The following is a 22,304-nucleotide window of genomic DNA, read 5'->3' on the forward strand; positions in this document are numbered from 1 at the left end:
GCTGGGACGCGCGCGCCGGGACGCACTTTAGGGCGCAATGGCCGCGTGGGCAGAGAAGCTAGCTGGGCTGCGCGGGGTGCTGCTGGACATCTCGGGAGTGCTGTACGACGGCGGCGAAGGAGGCGGCACGGCCATCCCCGGCTCGGTCGACGCGGTGGCGAGGTGAGAGGGCCGCGATGGCCGCGAGAGCGCCGGGTGGGGGCGGGACTAGCTGGAGTGCGCCGCCCATGTGTGGCCACGCCTGCCTGACACGCCACACATCCAATGGCACCGCCAGTCTGGGGCTTCCTTCCACTCCAGGCCATGCCCCAGAGATCTGCACCCCTGCACCCGGAGATCAGGACCTCCGCGGGTGGGAACTGCTCTATCAAGCTCTCAAGCCGTTGGTCACTCACCACATGTAGCTGCCCAGCACATGGAAGTGCTCCCAGACGTGCCCCAATGGGAAACCAGTAGCATGCAGGGTCCTTACTGTGTTTTCTTGGGCAGATATAGTGACATGAAGTACAGGCAGTGAATGCCACCTGTTTTGACCACCCAGCATCTGCATATGTATTTTTTTTTTCAGTTCAGGGGATAGAATCCAGACCTCCAGCTTGCAAACCCATAGCACTGCGCCCCTGCAGCCCCCAAACTTGACAACATGGGCCCAGTGAGATGTACAATGGGTAAGGCAGTGTTAAAGGCGCCTGTCTTAAGTTCTGTCCGGGTATCACCTAAGATCTCTCGAGCCCCACCAGGAGGGTCGTTGAGCATAAATCCAGGAGTCAGCCCTTAGGGGGCTTGGTCTCTTTTGGAGGGGTACTGGGGCTGCTCAGGGCTTATTCCTGACTCTGCCCAGATATTCCTCCAGCTAGGACTTAGACTCATACAGGGTGCTGGGGATCAAAACTGGGTCAGCTATGTACAAGGCAAGTGCTCCCCCCCCCCTGCCCCACGAACACACTGTACTATTGTTCTAGTCCCTTATTGCTTTGATTATGTTTTCTAGTCACTCTGGGGCCATGCCCCAGACTTGAAATGAGGACAAGCAGACGGTGATCCCTTATGGCAGTGCTCATGGTGTCAGCACTTGGCCTTATGAGCTGTCTTAAGAAATTGTGATGCCGGGGCCCGGAGAGATAGCACAGTGGCGTTTGCCTTGCAAGTACCCGATCTAGGACCAAAGGTGATTGGTTCAAAACCCGGTGTCCCATATGGTCTCCCATGCCTGCCAGGAGCTTTATTTATTTTATTTATTTTTTTTTTTTTTTTTTGGTTTTTGGGCCACACCCGGCGTTGCTCAGGAGTTACTCCTGACTGGCCAGGAGCTATTTCTGAGCAGACAGCCAGGAGTAACCCCTGAGCACCGCCGGGTGTGACCCAAAAACAAAAAAAAAACAAACAAAAAAAATTGTGATGCCAAAGAGGAACCAATGAAAACAAATAGGCAGGGGCGTGTTCTGGACCAAACGCCTGGCTCTGATGGTGTCATGACTGTGATTGTCATGAGGAGCTCTCATGTCCTGGCCTGAGGACTCAGAGCTCCCATGAGCAGCCTTGTGAGCACAGGGCCCTGGGCTCCCACCCTGTGTCCCCCACCCAGTGAGTGCTGTCCCAGCCACACTCTGAACCTGGTGGGAAAGGAGGGAAGTGAGCTGGTGGAACCAACCTCACATCAGTCTTATCAGTGATAAGCCAGGACCCAAAGGACTGGCCAGTGGCAAGTGGAGGCCCTTAGAAGCTGACCCGTGAGCTGAGGTGGGGGACAAGGGATCCCAAGAGTGGCTCCTCTGCTTTCCAAGCTGTTCAGAAGCTGCTGGGAATCTGCGCCTCTTTTGGACAGTGAAGGGAAAAGGGGGAGGCCAGGTCCCTCCAGGGGCCCTTGATTGGAGCCATCCCAGGCAGTTCAGAGGGAGAGTGCAGTGTTTGGACAGCACAGAGGGCAGCCCAAACATCAGCATATGAAAGGCCACTTTACTACATCCTGTGGGCCACTAAAGGGCGTCAGGAAGGACGGAAGGAGCCTGCAGCTGGCCGGCCCATAAAGCAATTCACCATCCCAGAAGGCTGTGACACCCCCATGCCTTCCCCGCACCACCCCTCCCCCCTCAGAACTCTCCACCCTGACACCCCCAGACCAGCCCTGGTCAGCACCTGCCCTCCTGGGACCCTGGTGACCTGCTTGGTCAGAGCCTGCCTGCCCCAGCACCCTGTGGTCCAGCCCCTACTGTGGAGATTTCAAGAAGATCCCTGTGGCCCAGGGCATGGAGGATTTTCGGCACCTCCTTTCCTGGCTCCCGCTGCTCCCTGGAGCCACTCACCTGCCACCCAGGAGAGGCTGGTTCCACAGTTGGGCCTGGGAGTGGAGCTTAAGGGGAGCAGTAGAGAGGGTCAGCACCTCACCCTCTGGACTGGAAGCTCTGGAGGGCAGCAGGCAGCAGCGGGACTGGCCAAGGTCACCCAGGATGTCCAGCTTCCATCCCGCCCCCTGCTGCCTAGCGTGAGGAGAGGGTGTCCATTATTTTCAGGTGAGCGCCCCGGCAGCTGCCGACAGCCAGCAGATGTGCAAGGTCCAGGGTGATTTGCAAGTGGCAGGTTCATGTGCTGCTCCTGTGATTGCATGGGCCATGGCGACCCACTGTCACCCAGAACATGGTGACTGAAGAGGGGCAGGTCTGAAGAGGGGCAGAGACCTGGTGGGGCAAAGAAAGTGGGGGCCCCAGGAAGGGGTCCAGGAATTGGGAGTCCCTGGGAGAGAGCTATAGGAAGTGGAGGCTTAGAGAGGGGGTTACAAGAAGTGGGGACCCTTGGGAGGGGATTATGGGAAGTAGGGGCCCAGGGAGGAAGCTTCAGGAATTGGGAGCCCCTAGGAAGAGGTTACAGTAAGTGGGGGTCCCAGGGAGGGGCAGCTGTGGGAGTTGTCTGGTCAGAGCACTGCTCTGGTTTTTCAGTGTTGGGGAGACAGGGCAGCAATCCAGATTTAGGGTTCATCTGGACAGGGAATCCCCTTTGTGTCCTCTGGCAGTCACCTGCGCCTTATACCTCTCAGCTTTTTGAGCTCTACCTCGGGTCTCCCCGAGGTAGAAACACGCCTCCTGGTCAGTGCTAAAGCCCAAAGCCGAGCATCCCTGTCCTCTTGCCCTGACCTCGCCTCTGTACCTTCGAGTGCTGCCCGTCCCCCTCCCCACATGGCAAGATCTTAACCCTCAGAGCTAGGGCACTAACTGAACATCGGACCCTACCCCATGTCCTATCAACCAGTCAGCACAGTTCCACAAGGGCCTCAAGGGATAGCACATAGCAAAGCTCTCGCCTTGCACGGGGCTGACCCTGGTTTGATCCCCAGCACTCCCTTGGTCCTCAGAACCCACCATGAGCCAATCCTAAGTCCAGGGTCAGGAGGAAGCCCTCCGGCACTTCTGGGTATTCCTCCAGCCTCACTGAGAAATCAACCCCAACCACCTAACATCCATCTCCAGATGCTGCCTTAAGGTGAGGCCCTCGACATCAGAATTTGGAGGATGGGTCAGGACAATGGCTCTGAGAGCAGAGGTCTCTGTTTTGCATGTGGGAGCCCTGACTCCGTCCCCATGATTGCATGGTCACCCATCCACTACTGGTGTGTCCCCCAAAAAGCCTATTTGGGGGACATAGTCCATAGTATCATTCAGGATCCATCTGTGATGCCCGATTCTCTCACTGTGGTTTGGCGGCCCAGGCCAGGCTCATGGAAATGTGTTGGCATCTCTGCTTGCTGGCATGAAGGCACGGCCATGGCTACTGGGCTGCTTCCGAGCTGTGTGACCTTGTGGGGGTAGTTGGTGGTCTGTATCCCCCTCCCTAAACCCTCACTTTCTTCTGTCTAGAAAAGGCACACTGGTTCTTGCCTCTCCTCACACCTGTGTAGAATAACAGCCCTGGACGGGGCTGGATGATGGTGGGATGGAGGATGAGGTCTTTCTCAACTAGCTCAGACCACTTGTCTGCCACCCTGTTCAGCCGGCGGGTCTGAGTGTTCAGGATAGTGGCGGGTAGAAAACTCACAGGCAGTCAGATTTCAGGAGATATCAGCTTTATTCAGTGGATAAGGCTGAAGAAATCAGTCCCAGAATGACACGCACCCTCCCACCCCCACCTTCCTCAGACCCTTGCTTTTATACACAAGAATCAGGTGAGAGAGCAGAATATCAAGTAAGGAATAATTCAAAATACTGTCACCAGGTCACACCCTAGGGTGGGGCACAAGTATTGATTAGGGTAGGATCAGTAACCCTTGTCACAATTCCTTCTGATTCCTTCCTGGGGCAGGAATCAGAGTCGACAAGGTGGAGTGTGTAGACAGAGGGAAGTGCTCAGGCTTTGTCCAGGACCTCATGGGTTTGATCCCAGGCACTGCCATGCCAACACAGAACAGTGTGCTCAGCCTGGACTTGTTTATGTACAGTGGCTGGTCTGTCAGTAGGAGCTGAGGAGGACGGACAGATGGCCCCACACTCTCAGATCCATCTGTCCTCGCAAAAGTGGGTTTGCTCTGTCAAGTGACTGTCCTATGGGAGCTTCTCCTGGGCTTTGTAAGAATCCCAGCCAAGGGCCCGGAGAGATAGCACAGCGGCGTTTGCCTTGCAAGCAACCAATCCAGGACCAAAGGTGGTTGGTTCGAATCCCGGTGTCCCATAGGGTCCCCCGTGCCTGCCAGGGCCTATTTCTGAGCAGCTAGCCAGGAGTAACCCCTGAGCATCGCCGGGTGTGGCCCAAAAACCAAAAAAAAAAAAAAAAAAAGAATCCCAGCCAAGTCAAGGAGAGGGGAACCCCCCACTGGGCTCCGAACTGGTCTGTTTGCAGGACATCACCCAAAGGCAGTTTTGCAAGAGCAGATGGGAGGCCTTGTTGTCCCTGTCACTCCCATGGCTCACTGTTCTGAGAAGGTCACATCATAATTCATTAGCAGTAATTAGTCCCCCAGCGCCCCTACACTTCTTCTCTCAACTGCCCCATTAACTTGGGTGTGAGCTGCACCTTCCCCGCACCAATCCCGGCGGGCGTCTCTGTCACACTCGGGCCAGGGGGGGGGAAGCTATTAGTTACAATATATTAACTGCCTAATTTCAGAATACAGAAGCTGTCTTTATGAAGGGCAATTAACCACTAAGCATAATTGATAATTCATGGGCCCCTGATTGGGAAAGACAAATAATAACAAAGGAAACGAAGGAAGGGCTGCTCACCTGGGCGGGCCGTGGGCTGTGCCCCAAATTCCACTTCTTGGGGTTCACCAGCCAGTGGAGAATCTGCTTTCACCTCTGCCCCGAGTCTTGGCTCTTTGTTGATCCATTGGGGCTTGGGTGAGGGTGTACCCAGGTGGCCCCTTAGGAAATCAAGGTGTTTAGGATTCCCTGGTCTGTCATCATTTGGGGGTTCAGCCCATTGGCAGGAAGGATCTGTGATGTGTGGAGCCCTCTGCAGAGTCTGGGAGTGCGGGGGGGGGGGGGGCCTGGAGACCCCCCTTGCTGACATCACAAAGGACCCCAGAGAAACACAGTCGAGGTATAAGTGGGTGTTGGGGGAAGTGTTAGTTGGTGTCCTACAGAGAGAGAAGAGAGGAACGGGGTTTGGAGGCCGTCAGAGAGGGAACTCCTGGCTTTCTAGGTGCTCTCAGGAGCAGCAGGGCTGCAAAGGAAGGTCACTGCATGGGGACGGTGATGGTCCCATGTCTGGCTCGTGTGGAGCCACCACTCTGGGGCCACTTTTCCTGGATTGGTTCTGGGCCTCTCTGTCTCTCTGGGGAACAGATCTGGTGTTGCTTTAGTCATCATGCAGGAGTCCTTCCAGACTACACTCTAATAATGACTAGGGTGAGGATAGTGCCTACCTTAGGCAGGTTGGGGGGCTGTCCCAGGAGCGGGGTGCCAGCAGATCAGGTTGGGGGCCCGGGTCCCCATGGAGTCTCAAGGAGAATGGAAGGAGGTGCGGACCCCAGACATGGGTCTCTGCCAGCTCAAAATCAGCAGGGTGGGTGGGGCCGGAGAGATAGCATGGAGGTAAGGCATTTGCCTTGCATGCAGAAGGACAGTGGTTCGAATCCCAACATCCCATATGGTCCCCCGAGCCTGCCAGGAGCTATTTCTGAACGTAGAGCCGGGAGTAACCCCTGAGTGCTGCCAGGTGTGACCCAAAAACCAAAAAAATAAAATAAAATCAGCAGGGTGGCCAGCCCAGCCTGGGACTGTGGCTCAGCTTGGAGCTAAGGGTCTCATCCCGGAATGAGAATCTCGGACCGAAGCTGAGGTTCCAGCCCATCTCCTGCAGGCTGAAGCGTTCGGGATTGAGGGTTCGGTTCTGCACAAATGAGTCCCAGAAGACACGGGGGGCCCAGGTCCAGCTGATGCGGCAACTTGGTTTCGATGTCTCTGAGGAAGAGGTGACAGCACCAGCCCCAGCTGCCTGCCAGCTTCTGCGGGAACAAGGCCTGCGGCCACACCTGCTTGTCCATGAAGGTCAGTTAGTTCTGGGAGCTACAGGTTGTCAGCTGGGCCAGGATCTGCACTTACCTGGACCCCACTTCTGCGGGATCACGTTATATGCTGACAGCTAACTTGCTGACCCTAAAGGGGATGTGGCCACCTCCAACCTTCAATGCTCTGAGGTCCCTAAATCAGGTTTTAGAAGACTCTTGGAGGAAAACTGTGGTGTGTTCCCCAAGTAAGTTTGACCCTTATCTCCTGTAACCCCCAGCACCTCTGATGGCTCTGGGTCTCCCCTGGATTTGAGTAACCTCAGGAATGCCTGAGCTCCCAGCACTGACCAGTATGGCCCCTATAAAAATGTTCTGAGCACCCTTTGTCCAGCTCTCTGGTGTGGGAGAGTCGGAGGCAGGTTGCCAAGGAAGGGGGCTCACAAGCTGGGGCTCTCTCTGCACCTCCTCTTTCTCTCTTCCCCTCCTCTTCCTCCTCCCTCCCTCCCTTCCTCTTCCCCCTCCTTTCTCTAGTTTCTCTCTCCCCCTTTTCCTCCCCCCTCTCCTCCCCACTGTTTCTTCTCTCTCCCCACCCCTCCAGGCATCCGTTCCGAGTTTGATGGCATCGACACATCCAGCCCCAATTGTGTAGTGCTCGGGGATGCGGCTGAGGCCTTCTCCTTCCACAACATGAACATGGCCTTCCGGGTGCTCATGGAGCTGCCCAAGCCCAAGCTCATCGCACTGGGCACAGGGTGAGCCATGGGGGGCCAGCAGAGTGGGCAGTTCTGGACACCCGAGGCCTAGTTGGGCACAGAGGCCAGGGCGTGGCACAGAAGCAGAGCCAGGCAGGCTTAGGAAAAAGGGGGCTTGGGGGCAGATTCAGGGCCTCCTGTCCATCCTGCCCCTTGTGGCTTCTTTGTGTTTCTTTGAAAATTCTCGCTGCGCTGTGCCAAGGAGCAGCCTAGGGCCTTACTACTGCCAGGCAGGCCTGAGCACCTCCCTGCCCAAAGTCCTGGCTGTGCCTTCCCTCCTGGGTAGCTCTAGGGACCAAATGCCCTGCAGGGAGTCAGATGTGTACAAGACAAGTGCCTTAGCCCTCCCTCTGCTCTCTCTGCAGTCCAAATCTTAGCTCTTTGAGGAGGCCAGTCTTAACTATTAAAAAAAATTTGGGGGGCAAGTTTTGGACCACACGCATAGTGCTCAGTGGTTACTCTTGGCTCTGCGCTCAGGAATCACTCCTGGTAGGCTCAGGGGACCCTATGGGATGTTGGGAATTGAACCTGGGTTTGCCGCTATAAAGTAAACACCCTTCCTGCTGTCTATCGCTTTGGACCCTGTCTTTTTTTTTTTTTTTTTTTTTTGGTTTTTGGTTTTTGGTTTTTGGCCCACACCCAGCGGTGCTCAGGGGTTACTCCTGGCTGTCTGCTCAGAAATAGCTCCTGGCAGGCACGGGGGACCATATGGGACACTGGGATTCGAACCAACCACCTTTGGTCCTGGATCGGCTGCTTGCAAGGCAAACGCTGCTGCGCTATCTCTCCGGGCCCTGGACCCTGTCTTAACCCATTTATAGTTACACTTTTTCTCTGTTTTGGGAGGCTCAGGATGTCATGCTCACCAGCACTCGGCTCATCATTGAGACCACACAGGGCTAGTGTGGGGCTCCACTCACCAGTCCTTTGATTCTCTTTTTTACTGGTGTTTTTTGGGGGGGGTTGGGTCACACCCGATGGTGCTCAAGGGTTATCCTGGTTCTGCACTCAGAAATTGCTCCTGGCAGGCTCAGGGGACCATATGGAATGCCAGGAATCAAACTGGGGTCCGTCCTGGGTTGGCCGTGTGCAAGGCAAACGCCCTACCAGCTGTGCTTTCGCTCCGGCCCCATAAACTTCTTTTCCCTTGAAAACTATCTTTAATATGATTCCTAGTGTTCCAGAAGCCTGGCAGTGCCTCAGGTAGATTTGTTAGGGGAGAGCAATATCATAGTGGAGAGGGTGTTTGCCTTGCACACTGCCAACCTGGTTTTAATCTCCAACATCTCATATGGCCCTGAGCCTGCCAGTAGTAACCCCTGAGCACTGACTGTGGACTGAAAATGTGGACTGAAAACCAACCAACCAACCAACCAAACAAAAAGATCTGTTGGTGGGAAATTGAAAGAAGAGACTGGCGGGGTGAGGGTCCCCTCAGTTTGGGGGTCTGACTTCTGCCAGACTGGGGTGCTCATAAACCAGACAAAGGCACTGGGTCCTATCTTCATTCAGGGGCAGTGGTGGTGGCAGGACTGGGGAGGGGGGGGGCGCCCCAGGAGCAGGACAAGGACCTGGATGCTCCATCCTGCCCACCCTGGATAGTAATTTACATTCTCATCTGTTTGGCCTGAGCCTGGGAATAGCCTTTTTCATTTCTCCTGTCAGGCCTCAGTGGGAAATTAAGCTGTTTATGAGGTGGTTCTGGAGGTTAATTGGGCTGCGGGAAAGGTCAAGTGGCCTTGGAAAGAGGTGGCCGGAAGCCTCTGGCTGGTCTCCTCATCTTCCTCTGAGTGGGGCGGCAACTGCTGGCTCCATTGGCCCGGAGAGATAGCACAGCGGCGTTTGCCTTGCAAGCAGCCGATCCAGGACCAAAGGTGGTTGGTTCAAATCCCGGTGTCCCAAATGGTCCCCCGTGCCTGCCAGGAGCTATTTCTGAGCAGACAGCCAGGAGTAACCCCTGAGCACCACTGGGTGTGACCCAAAAAACAAAAAAAAAAAAAAAAAAAAAATTTTAGGCCGGGAAGGTGGCGCTAGAGGTAAGGTGTCTGCCTTGCAAGTGCTAGCCAAGGAACGGACCGCGGTTCGATCCCCCGGCGTCCCATATGGTCCCCCCAAGCCAGGGGCGATTTCTGAGCACATAGCCAGGAGTAACCCCTGAGCGTCAAACGGGTGTGGCCCAAAAACCAAAAAAAAACAAAAAACAAACAAACAAAAAAAAACAACTGCTGGCTCCATCATGCCAGTCAGAAACAAGCGCACCCCCGCCTGTGTTGGGTTGATATGGCCTTGCATTAGCCGCCCCAATATTATCAGCAGACAGGTGACCTCCCTGAGACAGGCTTCTCTCTCCCCAGGCACAGATGGGAGTGACCCGGCTCTGTGCAGTTTCTGCAGCAGGGAGAGAGCACTGAGGCATGATTCTGCCCCTTCACCCCTGACTGAGGGAATGAGGTGCCCGGAGCCTCCCTCTGGGCATCCCTGGGAATCTTTGCCTGGCAGTGCTCTGGCATCAGCTGGTTTGTTTGTTAACCCCAGACTCAAACCAGTGTGGAGAGTCACATCTCAGCCTGTTTGGGAGGGGAAATGTCTTAAGAGGAGACACTTCAGACTCCAGTCTGGACAGTGAGGCCTGTCTTCCGGCTAGAATCGGAGGAGGAGGTGACGTGGGGTGAGCCCTGGGACTGGGGGATCTCATAATCTCCATAGCTTTGGTGGGTGAGTCCTGGCATGGCTTGGCAGGGTCGTGCCCTAGACCTGGTGGGCACAGGACAGGTCCCCCCAAGAACAAGGACCTTCCCCTGCAGCTGACAGTGGGGACCTCTCTAACCAGCTTGGGGCCCCATGCCCAGAGTCAATTCTCAGGGGCACTGAGCTCCATGTACAGCTCACTGTCTGGCCTCACCTGCAGGCGCTACTACAAGGAGACCTCGGGGCTGATGCTGGACGTGGGGGCCTACGTGAAGGCACTCGAGGTACCCACGGGGGTGAAGCGGGAGGATGCAGGGATGTGCCAGTTGGGGCAGAGGAGCCTGTCTGCCCTGCCTTGAACCCTGCACCTCAGGGGTGCTGTCTTTCGCCCTTCTCTTCCTTCTCCACCCCATCCCTGCTCTTCACCCTGCCCCCTTCTGTGGCCTTCTGGGCCCCTCTGGACTCTCCTCTGGCACCCCTGGGTTCTCACTTCAGCGGCTTTGTCTGCCTGAGTTGGGGACAGATGGCAGATGCCCACCTTGCCTCTGAGTACCCAGGAAGGGAAAGTTGGGGGGAACTGGGGTACTCTGGGCAGAGGGCCTGGAGCACCCTGTGAGACTGACCATTGTGCCATCAGGCCTTTGGGACCCCATACCACATGGGGGCTTTTCCCCTGGGCAGTCTACGAACTCCCTCCCTGCAGCCCATGTCACGTCTCCCTTCCTCCCCAGTATGCCTGCGGGATCCAGGCCCATGTGGTGGGGAAACCCTCCCCTGAGTTCTTCAAATTGGCCTTGAGAGAACTGGGGGTCGAAGCCCACCAGGTAAGTGGTCCTGGAGCAGCTTTTCGGGGTTTTGGGGTAGGGAACCCCGGAGTAGATTTGAGGGCTTAGGCAGAATGGAGAAAGGGGCCCGGAGGAGCCAGGGGACTGCGGAAGTGGGGCCCAGGTAGGACAGGGCTCAGGGAAGGGGGGCAGGGGCCAGTGGACTGGGACATAAGGGGCCGGGGTTCTAGTTTCCTGGGGCTCTGTAGGTGGGAGGGCACCATTAGTGTCTTAAATACCCTTTTTTCGGGGCCGGAGAGATAGCACAGTGGCATTTGCCTTGCAAGCAGCCGATCCAGGACCTAAGGTGGTTGGTTCGAATCCCAGCGTGCCATATGGGACGTGCCTGCCAGGGGCGATTTCTGAGCAGATAGCAAGGAGTAACCCCTGAGCACCGCCGAGTGTGGCCCAAAAACAAAACAAACAAACAAAAAAAACCTCTTTTCCACCTTCCCAGAGCAGCTGCCTCGAAGTCAGCCTTAGCATCTGGCCTCCCCCTGGGGCCATCTCCAGCCTTGGCTAATAACTCTCAGGCTGCTACATCTGAGAGTTTCAGTCCTGCCACTCCAGTGCTAGGCTGGGGCAACCTCAGGCTTTCTAAGCCACTTTAGTCAGTAAAGTGATCCCCGTCATTTCCCGGGTAGCTGGGTCACTGCCTCTCCCTGGCCTGCACTCCTGGTTGCCACTCCCCAGTTCTCAGCTTGTCCTGCTCTGCTGTATTCTGAGCCAGCTCTGCACCCATACCCTTGCATGGTCGCATGGCCCGAAATGCCAGCTTGTGGCTCATCCAGGCACACAAATGCCTGGGTCTGGGCAATTTTCTGTGCTGGACATTACACACTTTCAAGTGCTGGCTGCTCCAGCAGGAGGTTTAGGGAGCACTGCAGCTGATGAGCCATCCCCAATCCTAGGAGCCTGGTTCAGAGAGGAAAGCCCAGAGGGCAGACAGGAGGACCTTGAGCTCTCCTGGTACTATTTGAGTCTGTTTCTTTTTTGCTTATTTTGGGAGCCACACCCTGCAATGCTCTAGTCATTCCTGGGGACCAGAGTGATAGCACAGCAGGGAGAGCTTTTTGTCTTGCTTGCAGATGCTGATCCCCAGCATCCCATAGGGTCCCCTGAGCCCGCCAGAAGTGATTCCTGAGTGCAGAGCCGAAGTGAGCCCTCAGCATCTCTGGTCCAAACCAAACAACAACAAAAATAACTCCTGGCAGACTTGGGAGACCCTAAGGGATGCCAAGGATTGAACCCTGGTTGGCTGTGTGCAAGGAAAATGTCCTCCCTGCAGTACTATCACTCCACGAGGGCCTACCCTTGAGCTCACCGGGCCTATGAGGGACCTTCAGAATGATAGAAAATCTGAGACTGGGTGCTCTGGGGAAGCTCACCAACACCAGGCTGCAAGCACAAGAATGCTCCTGGCTGGCGGATTCTCAGAAAGGCCAAGCGTGCTGTGTTTCCCCCAGGAACTGGGTGTAACCCGTCCTCTCCTCTCCTCTCCGGAGGGCCAGGACAGGATGCCTGGCAGGTGGAGCTTCTCATCCGTTGACAGCCCTGTTGACCTCTATCTTCCTGCCAATGATTTTCTAAATCCTAAATGATTTGGCGGTGATTGCTCCTCCTCGCCTGGTTATTGCCCTTCAGCGGCAGCCACGCGGAGTTCCCCAGGGGCTGGTGCCATTTGCTGTGGAGAAACCTCAGCCCCTCCCAGGCTGAGTGGCCTCCGATCCGCCATCGCCCCTTCAGCAGCTGCTGCGCACAGGCCCGCCCTTCTCTCTGGGCCAACTTTCAGGGTTACTTTGTTCTTCCTGATGGGGGATGGGTCTGCACCCACTTACTTCACAGTACACGTGTGTGTATGCATATACAAGCACACCTGCACATGTGTGCAAGCATGTACAAGTATGCATGTGCAAACATACAGCTTTTTTTCCTGCAGCTGGAAGGCAGCCTAGGTCATGCATGGACCGCTCATCCTATGCCCAAAGAATCTTCTAGCACAATGCTCTCAGAGCTTTCAGTCGCCCTGAATAGATTTAGGGTTGTTCCCGAGCGAATGGGCGGAGGCAAAGGGGAAGCTTGTTTGGGCTTGTGCCTCCAGACACTGGCAGCTTCCTAGGGGCACACATTCACCCTTGGGGCTGGAGGGAGTGAGCACTGACTAGTGCCCTCTTTCCAGTGTGTCCTCACTTTTGGGGTGACCCTTGCCTTTCAGACCCAAGCTACAAACCTTACCTCTTCTTTTTTTTGGGGGGGGGACACACCCGGTAGTGCTCAGGGGTTACTCCTGGCCATGCGCTCAGAAATTGCTCCTGACAGGCTCAGGGGACCATATGGGATGCTGGGATTCAAACCACCGTCCTTCTGCATGCAAGGCAAATGTTCTACCTCCATGCCATCTCTCCAGCCCCAAACCTCACCTCTTCTGGAAAGCCTTCCCAGCCTCCCGCTGCCTGTACACATACGTACTCAGCCTTATGTCCCCCCCCCTCATGCTTCCCCGAAGTCCTCTGACTTCATGTTTGGGAGGGTTCCTGTCACGCCTCTGTGCTCTGCCCTGGACTGGGGTGTCTCTCACTGGGCCCAAAACACTGATGTGGAGGCACAGGTGAGCAGTTATCAAGTCTTGGACTCCCACTGCAGCATCACCTTCCTAGCTGGGCTGGACAGCTGGTCTGACACTCGCAGTGTCCAGAAATGGCTTTCCCACCCACTGACGCTGCTCCTGGAAGTATCCAGAGGGGCTGGCTTCATCTGCTGCTTGTGGTCACTCTTTGCTCTTCCAAAAGATCTCCTAGGGACCGTAGCAATAGCACAGGAAGGAGGTTGCTTGCCTTGTATGCAGATAACCCTTATGGATCCCTGAACCTGCCAGGAGTGAGTGCAGAGCCTCAGAGCCAGGAGTAACCCCTGAACCCTGCCAGGTGTGGCCCAAAACAAAAAGTGAACAAACCCAAAATATCTTCTGGGGTACCAGGACAGCTTGCAGCAGAGCTGGCTTCCTCAACCCCTACCCCCACCACTAGTATGAGCACCCCCAGGAGCCTGTTGAGTTGTCTTCCCCAAAAACCTAAGTGTGGGCACCAGTACTTGCTGCCCCAACACTCATCCAAGGAAAGAGGAAAAGCTCTTCTTTCCATTGGGAGCCGAGTTCAAGCCCCAACACCATTACTCTGGCTCACCAAGCCATCTCTCCAGGCCCTACATTTTGGATTTTTTAAAAAGAATTTTTTTTGGGTCACACCCAGCAGCACTCGTAGGTTACTCCTGGCTCTACACTCATAAATCACCCCCCGGCAGGCTCAGGAGACCATATAGGATGCCGGGATTTGAACCAACATCCTTCTGCATGCAAGGTAAACACCTTACAGCTATGCTATCTCTCTGGCCCATTTTTTTTTTCTTGTGGTTTTTGGGTCACACCCGGCAGTGCTCAGGGGTTATTCCTGGCTTCATGCTCAGAAATTGCTCCTGGCAGGCACGGGGGACCATATGGGACGCCAGGATTTGAACTGATGACCTTCTGCATGAAAGGCAAACACCTTACCTCCATGCTATCTCTCCGGCCGCTGGCCCATTTTTTTTTTAATTCTTTGTTTTGTTTTATTTTATTTTGGGCCACACCCAGCAACAGTCAGAGTAACAGTCAGTTGTACCTGGCTCTGTGTTCAGAAATCGCTTCTGGCAGGCTCAGGGGACAATATGGGATGTCAGGGATTGAACTTGGATCCATCCCAGGTCAGCCGCATGCAAGGCAAACTGCTGCTGTGGTATCACTCCAGCCTAATTGGGATTTTTTGAGCCTCCTGGCAGTGCGTCTGGGGCCTCTCCCAGCCAGTTGTACTTTATATCTTGGCTCAGCTCAGGTCTGTCATGCAGGGGGCTCCCAGGACCACCCTGGCAATGCCCAACTGGGCTTTGCAGTGGCCAAGTTTGACCTTGCATCCCTGCTGAATCCCAGCGCTGGGCTTTGATTGACTTCATTTTGGCTCCACACCCAGAAGTGCTTAGGACTGACTCCTGGCTTGGCGCTCAGAGGCTACTCCTGGTGGTGCTCGGGGGACCTTATAGAGTGCTGGTTTAGCTGCATGCAAGGCAGCCGCCCTCCCCGCTGTATGGTTGCTCCACTGCAGCCCTGCTGCAGTTTTGTTCAGATTAACATCTTCACCTCTGCGAGCAAAAATCCTCGAAATCATGGGCTGCAAAGTTTTTTCAGTGATTCGTTTGTTTCACATAACCTAAACATGGCCAAAGGGTGAAAGTCAGCTCAGGTCATAGGGAGGAAGCCCCCCTCCCCAGTGTCTATGCAACCGGTGGGGGGGGTTTCAAGACACCCAGGGCCAGTGTGCCCAGCTACCTGGCCTGGGGGAGCAGCAAGCATCAGGTGGTGCCAGTCTGACTTTTCACTTCAAATCAAGCAACTGGTTGTACCAGGGGTTGGCAGAGCCCAGGTGACTCTCCTACCGTCACTAAGCACCTCTCACCCTGTCCCAGGCCATCATGATTGGAGATGACATCGTGGGTGACGTGGGCGGTGCCCAGCGCTGTGGCATGCGGGCCCTGCAGGTGCGCACGGGCAAGTTCAGGTGAGCCCCAGGCGGGGGCAGGGTGGGGACCCCCGTGGGTTTGTGAGCAGGTGGCTTGGAGACAGTCTGGGGAGACTCTAGGGTCCCTTGGCCATGCCCCCTTTCTACCCACCGTCCTTCAAGAGACAACCCAGAGAACACAGATCTGGGTACTGGAGAAGTGCCAGGCCCTGGCTACGGGTCCTTCTCATTGACACTGACACCATTCATGGACTGAACTCAGTTTTGTGTGGTTTTAGATTGTTTTGGAGGCCACACCCAGCAATACTCAGGAGTTACATCTGGCTCTGCACTCAGGAATCACTCCTAGCAGGCTTTGGGTGACCCTATGGGATGCTGGGAATCGAACCCAGGTTAGCCTCATGCAAGCCCTCCCCGATGTGCTATCACTTCAGCCCCAATACTGTTGTTGGTTTTTTTGTTTCTTTGTTTTGTTTTGTTGGGGGGGGGGGTTTGGGTCACACCCGGCAGCGCTCAGAGGTTACTTCTGGCTCTATGCTCCGAAATCACTCCTGGCAGGCTTGGGGGACCATATGGGATGCCAGGATTCGAACCACTGTCCTGCTTCTAAGGCAATTGCCTTACCACTGTGCTATCTCTCCGGCCCCAATTCTTTAACAGAGACGGGTCCTGTTATCTGTCACCCATTTTGCTCCCAAGCTTTGGTGGTCTTGTCCCTCTTTCCTCCTTTCCTCCTTCCTGTCACAGGGGCTCAAGCAGAGTCCATATCGACACCCAAGTCCTTCCAGCCTGGCACCCTGGCTCCCAGTTTGTCTTTCTTTGTGTTTACCTTTCTAGGTGTGTGTGAGGAGAAAGTCCACCTTGGGGGTGAAGGGAGGGCGGTTCCCTCCTGTGGCCTCTCCCAGAATGCACTGTCCTGATGTTGGTTTTGGTGGGCCTCGTAGCAGGTTTCAGACGGGGAGAGAAAGGGGAATAGTCACCATGTTCTCTGAGCTACCCCTAGAAAGTTCTAGCAGGTTCCTGGCCAGCCTCTCCTGGGTAGTGGGGCCTGAACTGCCTTTTTGTACCTGTAGGTGGCACTCTTGTCGTGTGCAGGTGAGGGCCGCAGGGGTCATCCCAGGGGTCACTGGCCCGCCCTCCAGGCTTTGCTGGGTTTTGTGGAGGCTGGAGGCAGGAGGTATGGGGACTGCTTTGGAGAGGGGGATGGCCCGAGTCCCTGTGGCAGGGAGCACCCGAGCAGACACAGACAGGATCATTTCTGCGGTGAAGGGGTAGAACCAGCAGCTTGGCCTGGTCCCCCAGCACTGCAGGTTGTGGGCCAGGAGACCCCAGAGCCTCGCTGGGTGGCCCAGCACAGTCGCTGTCACCCACATCTGGAGCCCTTGGCTGAGAATCAGCTCGTAGGCCGTCTGAGCACCATTTGGGGAGCTCAAAAAAAAAAAAAAAAAACCAGTTTCTGAGGTTCTGGTGTTGTCCACTGCTCCCCCTTTTCTTTCCTCTGGTACTGTGGGCAGAACCCCGGATCTCACACCTGTAGGTCACATGCTCGAACCCTGATCCACAGAGTCCCATGCTTTCCCTCCTGAGGACAAAATGGGTCAGTCTGTGGTGAAACCTGAGCTTCTGGAACTGGGAGGGGGCAGAGCAACAGCTGAGGAGGAGGCTCTGCGGTGGTGGGGAGGGACCGGATCTCTTAGAAGCCTGGCACCTCCTCCTGGGTGGGAGGAGCTGGATAGCAAACCCTCCTGCCCAGCCAGAAAAAAGCCCACAGACTGATGCACTTTTTATTGGGGGGGGGCACATCTGGTAGTGCTCAAGGCTGACTCCTGACTCTTGTGTTCAGGGATCATCCCTGGCAGTGCTCAGGGGACCCTTGGGATCAAACCTGGGTCAGCCACATGCAGGGTCAACACCCCGCAGTGCTGTCTCTGACCTGCCCAATGCGTCCTTGTAGTGTGAGTGTCCCGTCCCTTCCTCACTCCTGCCAGGACCAGGTTGTGAGGATGTGGAGGGACTTCTTTTGGGGAGGAAGTGGAAGACACACCCTGCAGTGCTCAGGGTCTATTTCAGGCTCTGTGTTCAGGAGTCACCCCTGGAGGTGCCCAAGTCTGAATTGGGGGTCAGCTACATGCCAGGCAAGTGCCTTCCCTGTGGCACCATCTCGCCAGCCCCAGAACCAGTTTTCAAATCCTTGGCTGCTTTTTTTCTGGGGTGTCCACTGGCTCGAATTTTCTCTCAGCCCATACATCCTGGAGAATGGTCTCATATTGGCACTCAGCTCCTTAAAATCACCTTACAGAGAACTTGGGAGTTTGTTCTGGGTTCATTTTGGGGGTGCAGCTCCCAAGCAGTGCTCAGACTTGTGGGGGGTCACTGTCTTGCTGGGGTCGTTCTGGGGATCAAACCTGAGGCACCACCCTGCAAGACCCCTCACCTAGCTTTTTGCTGTTCCCCCAGCCTGCACCCCAGCTGGTGAGTCCTGTGTGTTGGCCTGTGTCTTGCAATTGTCTCACACTGGGGTGTGAGCACATCCTGTTGCTGTGAGCTTGTCCTGTGTTATGAGCCTCCTGGTGCTGTGAGCATCTTTGTAGTGTGATCCTTGGGCTTGTGCTCTGGACTTACTCCTGGCTCTGTGCTCAGAAATTACTCCTGGCAGACTAGTCACAGAGGACCATCAGCAGCATCCAAGAAAAATGCCCTCCCCACTGTGCTGTCACACGACAAGCTTTCTGGAGACCTGGATTGCCTGTGTTGATGAAGTTGCTTTGCAGGTCTGGGGGGTGAAGTTGGGGTTTGGGGGGCCCAGGAGGCCCCCAAGTGGTCATTTCTCCATAGGGCTGCTACGTCTACAGAGAGCTGGTGGCACCACCAGTCCAGTCCAGTGGCGTCCCTGCTGGGGGAATGGGCCCTCTTCCTCGCTGATTTTTAAGTTGGTGTGCAGTATCTACAGTATCAGTCTGATCTCTGAGCAAGGTCAAGTGAAGGTTCTGGCAAACCTGGTGTTAGTCTTTTTGCCCATCTTCATCTACCTTAGTGCCTTGAATGGCCAGATGCCCAGGGTCTAGCCTGAAGAGGGCCCAAGCTTGAACTCACGAACCCCCTCAGGTTAACCTCGGAAAACAGAGTTCTGTGACTCATCCCAGCCCTGACCCACTGTGGGGCTAGTGTGTATTGTTTGACAGCCCCCCACTCATGGCAGGAGCAGCAGCGCTCACCTGTGGGCCTCTGGTTGCTTCCAAGGAGAAATAGTGCAGGTGGTCAAACTTGTCTGGGGCTGAGTCCAATAGGGAGCATGTTGGCCTTTCTTAAGGCTGACTCGGGCTCGATCCCTAGCACCCCATGGGTCCCCTAAGCCCCTACAGGAGTGATCTCTGAGCTCAAAACCAGGAGTCAGTCCTGAGCACTGAGTGTGGCCCAAAAACCAAAAATAAATGCTTGGTGTCTGGGCTGGGCCACAGTGTTGCCCAGATGTGGAGGTTAATCTTTGATGTGGACATTCAGGCAGGGCAGAGGTCACTGGCCCTATGTGGAGAGTGCTCAGGGCTCAGCCCCCCTTTGCTGTAGCTCAGGAATTCCCAATGTTCCCTCTACCCCACTTCCTGTCCAGAGCGGTCTTTCCTGTCTACACAGGCTGGCCCTCCTACGTGGATCCCCACTAGACTGAGCTGAGGTTGAACACCCTGCAGACTCAGGGGTCCCTGGGTACCCCCATGCCTGCTGTGGGCCTGGACTGGCTCCTTTTCTCAGTCGCCAGCAGCAGGCAAGGCCAGCAGCAGGCAAGGCCAGGCCGAGAGCTGCGTGGCTGCCAAACCCGGTTGTTTGACTTGGTGTTCTAGGGCCAAGGCCTTTCAGGAAAGTTCTGTGCTGTTCCTTCAGGGTGGCCAGCTGTGGGTCTCAGGCCTGTTCTCTGTCCGCTGGGATGCAGCTTCTTCCAGAGGTGCTGGGGAACCCTGAGAGGGCCTGAGCTGGCACACAGCTGGGAGGGGCTAGCACCAGTCTCCCGCCAGCAATTCCCCTGTTCATGTGACCACAGCCTTTGACAATGCAGTGGTGCCACAGACACTAGGTTAGGCAGAGCAGGCAGCTTGGCCCAGGGTTCAAGGAATGCTCCCTGCATTTGCTGGTAGGGGTGAGGGGACTCCCAAGGGGATACAGACATGCTCACTGCACCACACACGGGCACACACACACACACATGGGCTCACACATACATGTAAAGACATACACAGACATACATGTAAAGACATAGACACACCTATGTTCACTTCTACCCCTTGTCCCTAGTCTACAAGTCAGCAGCCCCTGTTAGTTTCCTCCTGTGGGGAGCCCAAATTCTGGGGTGACCTGAGGAGAGAAAAAAATCTCTTGGGGGCTGGCAGGGGGGTTGATGTGGCTCCAAGGGGTCCCAACAGAACTCAGGCACTCCAGGACCCTTCAGGAAACAGACTCCTCAGGGTCTGTGGTAGCAGAACAGAGAGCTGGGCAAACCACTCTGCTGTGCCCCTTTCCCCTACCTCCCCCCTTTTCCTATCAGGACTTGGGGGCACCCTGGGAGCAATGAGCCATGTATTGGAGAACATTGGATCGATTATTGGGGTAGAAGCCTCAGGTGCAGCTGGGGGACACTTCCTGTCTGATGCTTAAAGAAAGTGTATTTCTGGGGCCAGAGCAGTGGCGCAAGCAGTCAGGCGTCTACCTTGCCTGTGCTAGCCTACAACAGACTGCAGTTCAATCCCCCCAGTGATCCATATGGTCCCCCAAGCCAGGAGCGATTTCTGAGTGCATAGCCAGGTGTATGAGCGTCACCAGGTATGGCCCAAACCCTTCCAAAAACTGTATTTCTCGGGGCACAGAGGGAGTTTTGGGGCCACAGGTCAGGTCAGTCTCTGGGGTCCTGAGCAGTTTGACAGGGAAGGCCAAGAGGGCTTCTTGGTGGAGGCGCCAAGTCTCCTGCTAAAGGGTCAGTGGGAGAGAGGCTGCAGGGACCCGCCCGGATCCATCCAGGTCACTCTGGACAGACCCACCGCACCTCATTCAGGGCCACTGCATGGGCATTCCGGGCAGGTGCTGGGCTGTTCCCAGATGCCAGCACAGGGTGGGGTGTCTGCACTGCCCACCTTGCCCAGATTCCTCCCAGCCCCATCCTACCCACCAGCAGCCCTGACCTGTCCAGGTCCTACCCATGGCCCCCTGGCAGCCTCAGAAATAGCTGGTGGGAGGTAGGGGACCATTTTTGCTGACAAGGTCATGCCTCCAACAGCCTTGTGTCCTGCTGTGGTGGCTGGGCTGGCTCAGGGGACGCTGTGACACTGCCACAGACCAGATGGCTGTGTTTGTACATGTTTGAGTCTGTATGTGTATTTGTCTGTCTGTATCTGTGCATGTGTCTGTGTGTGCCTGTATGTCTGAGCCTGTATGCTACGCTGGGCCAATTCTGGCGATTCTGCTTTTCCTCCCATTTCCCACAAGCCATGTCCCCCCCATACCTGGAGGCCAGAGGCAGGTGGCATTCCCTGTGCTGATAGAACACACATCATAAGACACAGGCTGCCAACCGCTCACCACAGGGGCCACCCGCTTCACACGCACCAGTGGGCACACGGACACAGCGTATAGGCACTGACAGGCCTGGGTCAGCCTGTGGGTAGGCAAATCCCCAGTGCCTGCCTGATCCTGTGGGGCAGGTAGAACCAGCCAAGGTCTGTTCTTCAGAGGACAGGATGGCAGCCAGAACCCAGGCCAGGAGCTGCCTGTGGCCTGGTCATCCCTATAGAAGACAAGGAGGCCCCAGGGTGCAACCACAGCTCCTCAGTGCAGTGGGGTCGGGCAGAGGCTCGAGTCCAGACCAGGCCCTGGGCTGTCTGCTCGGAAGGGCCAAATAGGCCCTTGCTGGGCACCAGTGTGGCTTCATGGGCCCGAGCCCCAGCTTCCTACAGGGATCTGAGTGGCCTGCGATGATAGAGGGGGCCCAGTTGGCTTCAGCAAGGTTGACTACCCTCTGGGCCCCCTACAGGCCCAGTGATGAGCAGCACCCCGAGGTGACGGCCGACGGTCATGTGGACAACTTGGCAGAGGCCGTGGACCTGCTACTGAAGCACGCAACTTTGTGAGGGGGTTTGGGGCCCCTGTGAGGGTGTTGGGGTCCTGTGTGTGGGTTGGGCAGACCCCTCTGCCCCGATGTGGGGGGCCAGCACCCCTGTCTCCAGACTGCCCCCACTCATCATCTAGACAGGACTCCCCTATCCCCCAGCTGAGGACATCTCCTGGGGAAATCCCCAAGCCAGCGGGGCTGCGCCCCAACACTGACACATGTCTCCCATTTTCCCATGACTGTGAGGCTTCTGCCTAATAAAATGCTCAAGCTCCTGACTTGGACTGGGGGTGTGGACACCTTGGAGATGGGGGACAGCTGCCCAGAGGGTCACCACTTGGCCTCACCCAGAGCCAGGACACCCCAGCCTAGATCTTCCCTCAGGACATATCCTGTGTCTTACTCCTCCACCACATGGCCTGGCACAGAGGGTTGCAGGGCACAGGCCTGGCAGGGCTCCTCATGACCAGCTAGGCTGTAGGACCAATATGTCAGATTCCTGAGACCAGTGACATCGCCCCACAGTGCTCTGCCCAGAGGCTGAGCTGAAAGGGCTAACTTGCATCTGTTGGGTACCATCCTCCCCGACTGTGAACCCGAGTCAGTGGGTGTGAGCTGAAAAACGAGGGTCGAGGTCTGTGCAGCCCCTACACCCTGCGCAGGAGACCATGTCTCGTTGACATTTCCTTTATTTACGTTTTCTGTGTAAAAATTCACAAAAACTCCCCTGCTACAAACATGTGAGAAATAAGGCTTGCTGAGGCCAGCGCCACGCGGAGAGTAAGGCAAAGGGTTTGCAGGAATGTAAATGGGGTCGACTGGCCTGGGGCCCCCACTCCCCGCACCCCTACAGCCATGGCCCTGGGGCCCCGACAAAAGTGAGGCTCCTGCAATGAGGGGGACTGCTGGGGGGAGGCTGGCAAGACTACAATGACCCCTATGCTGGTGTCTACAGGCCACCTCCCT

General features: G+C 55.9%; 1 protein-coding gene across 1 annotated transcript; it reads left to right on the plus strand.

Moving 5' to 3' along the window:
• Positions 1–21,616, plus strand: LHPP (phospholysine phosphohistidine inorganic pyrophosphate phosphatase). The gene is made up of 7 exons (XM_049764519.1): positions 1–162; positions 6,289–6,476; positions 7,035–7,188; positions 10,097–10,160; positions 10,608–10,700; positions 15,195–15,286; positions 21,261–21,616. The coding sequence occupies exons 1-7, from the start codon at positions 38–40 to the stop codon at positions 21,355–21,357; spliced, it is 813 nt and encodes a 270-aa protein (XP_049620476.1). The 5' UTR covers positions 1–37; the 3' UTR covers positions 21,358–21,616.
• Positions 21,617–22,304: the final 688 nt, after the last annotated feature.

This window comes from Suncus etruscus, chromosome 17 (genome assembly GCF_024139225.1).
Source record: "Suncus etruscus isolate mSunEtr1 chromosome 17, mSunEtr1.pri.cur, whole genome shotgun sequence".
NCBI classification, from domain to species: Eukaryota; Metazoa; Chordata; class Mammalia; order Eulipotyphla; family Soricidae; genus Suncus; species Suncus etruscus.

Bases quoted from the DNA above. Each gene is read 5' to 3' on its own strand.
- LHPP (XM_049764519.1), top strand. From the start codon at position 38: ATGGCCGCGTGGGCAGAGAAGCTAGCTGGGCTGCGCGGGGTGCTGCTG. The intron at 163-6,288 runs GTGAGAGGGCCG...CATCTCCTGCAG, and splicing joins TCGGTCGACGCGGTGGCGAG to GCTGAAGCGTTCGGGATTGA. The intron at 10,701-15,194 runs GTAAGTGGTCCT...ACCCTGTCCCAG, and splicing joins TGGGGGTCGAAGCCCACCAG to GCCATCATGATTGGAGATGA.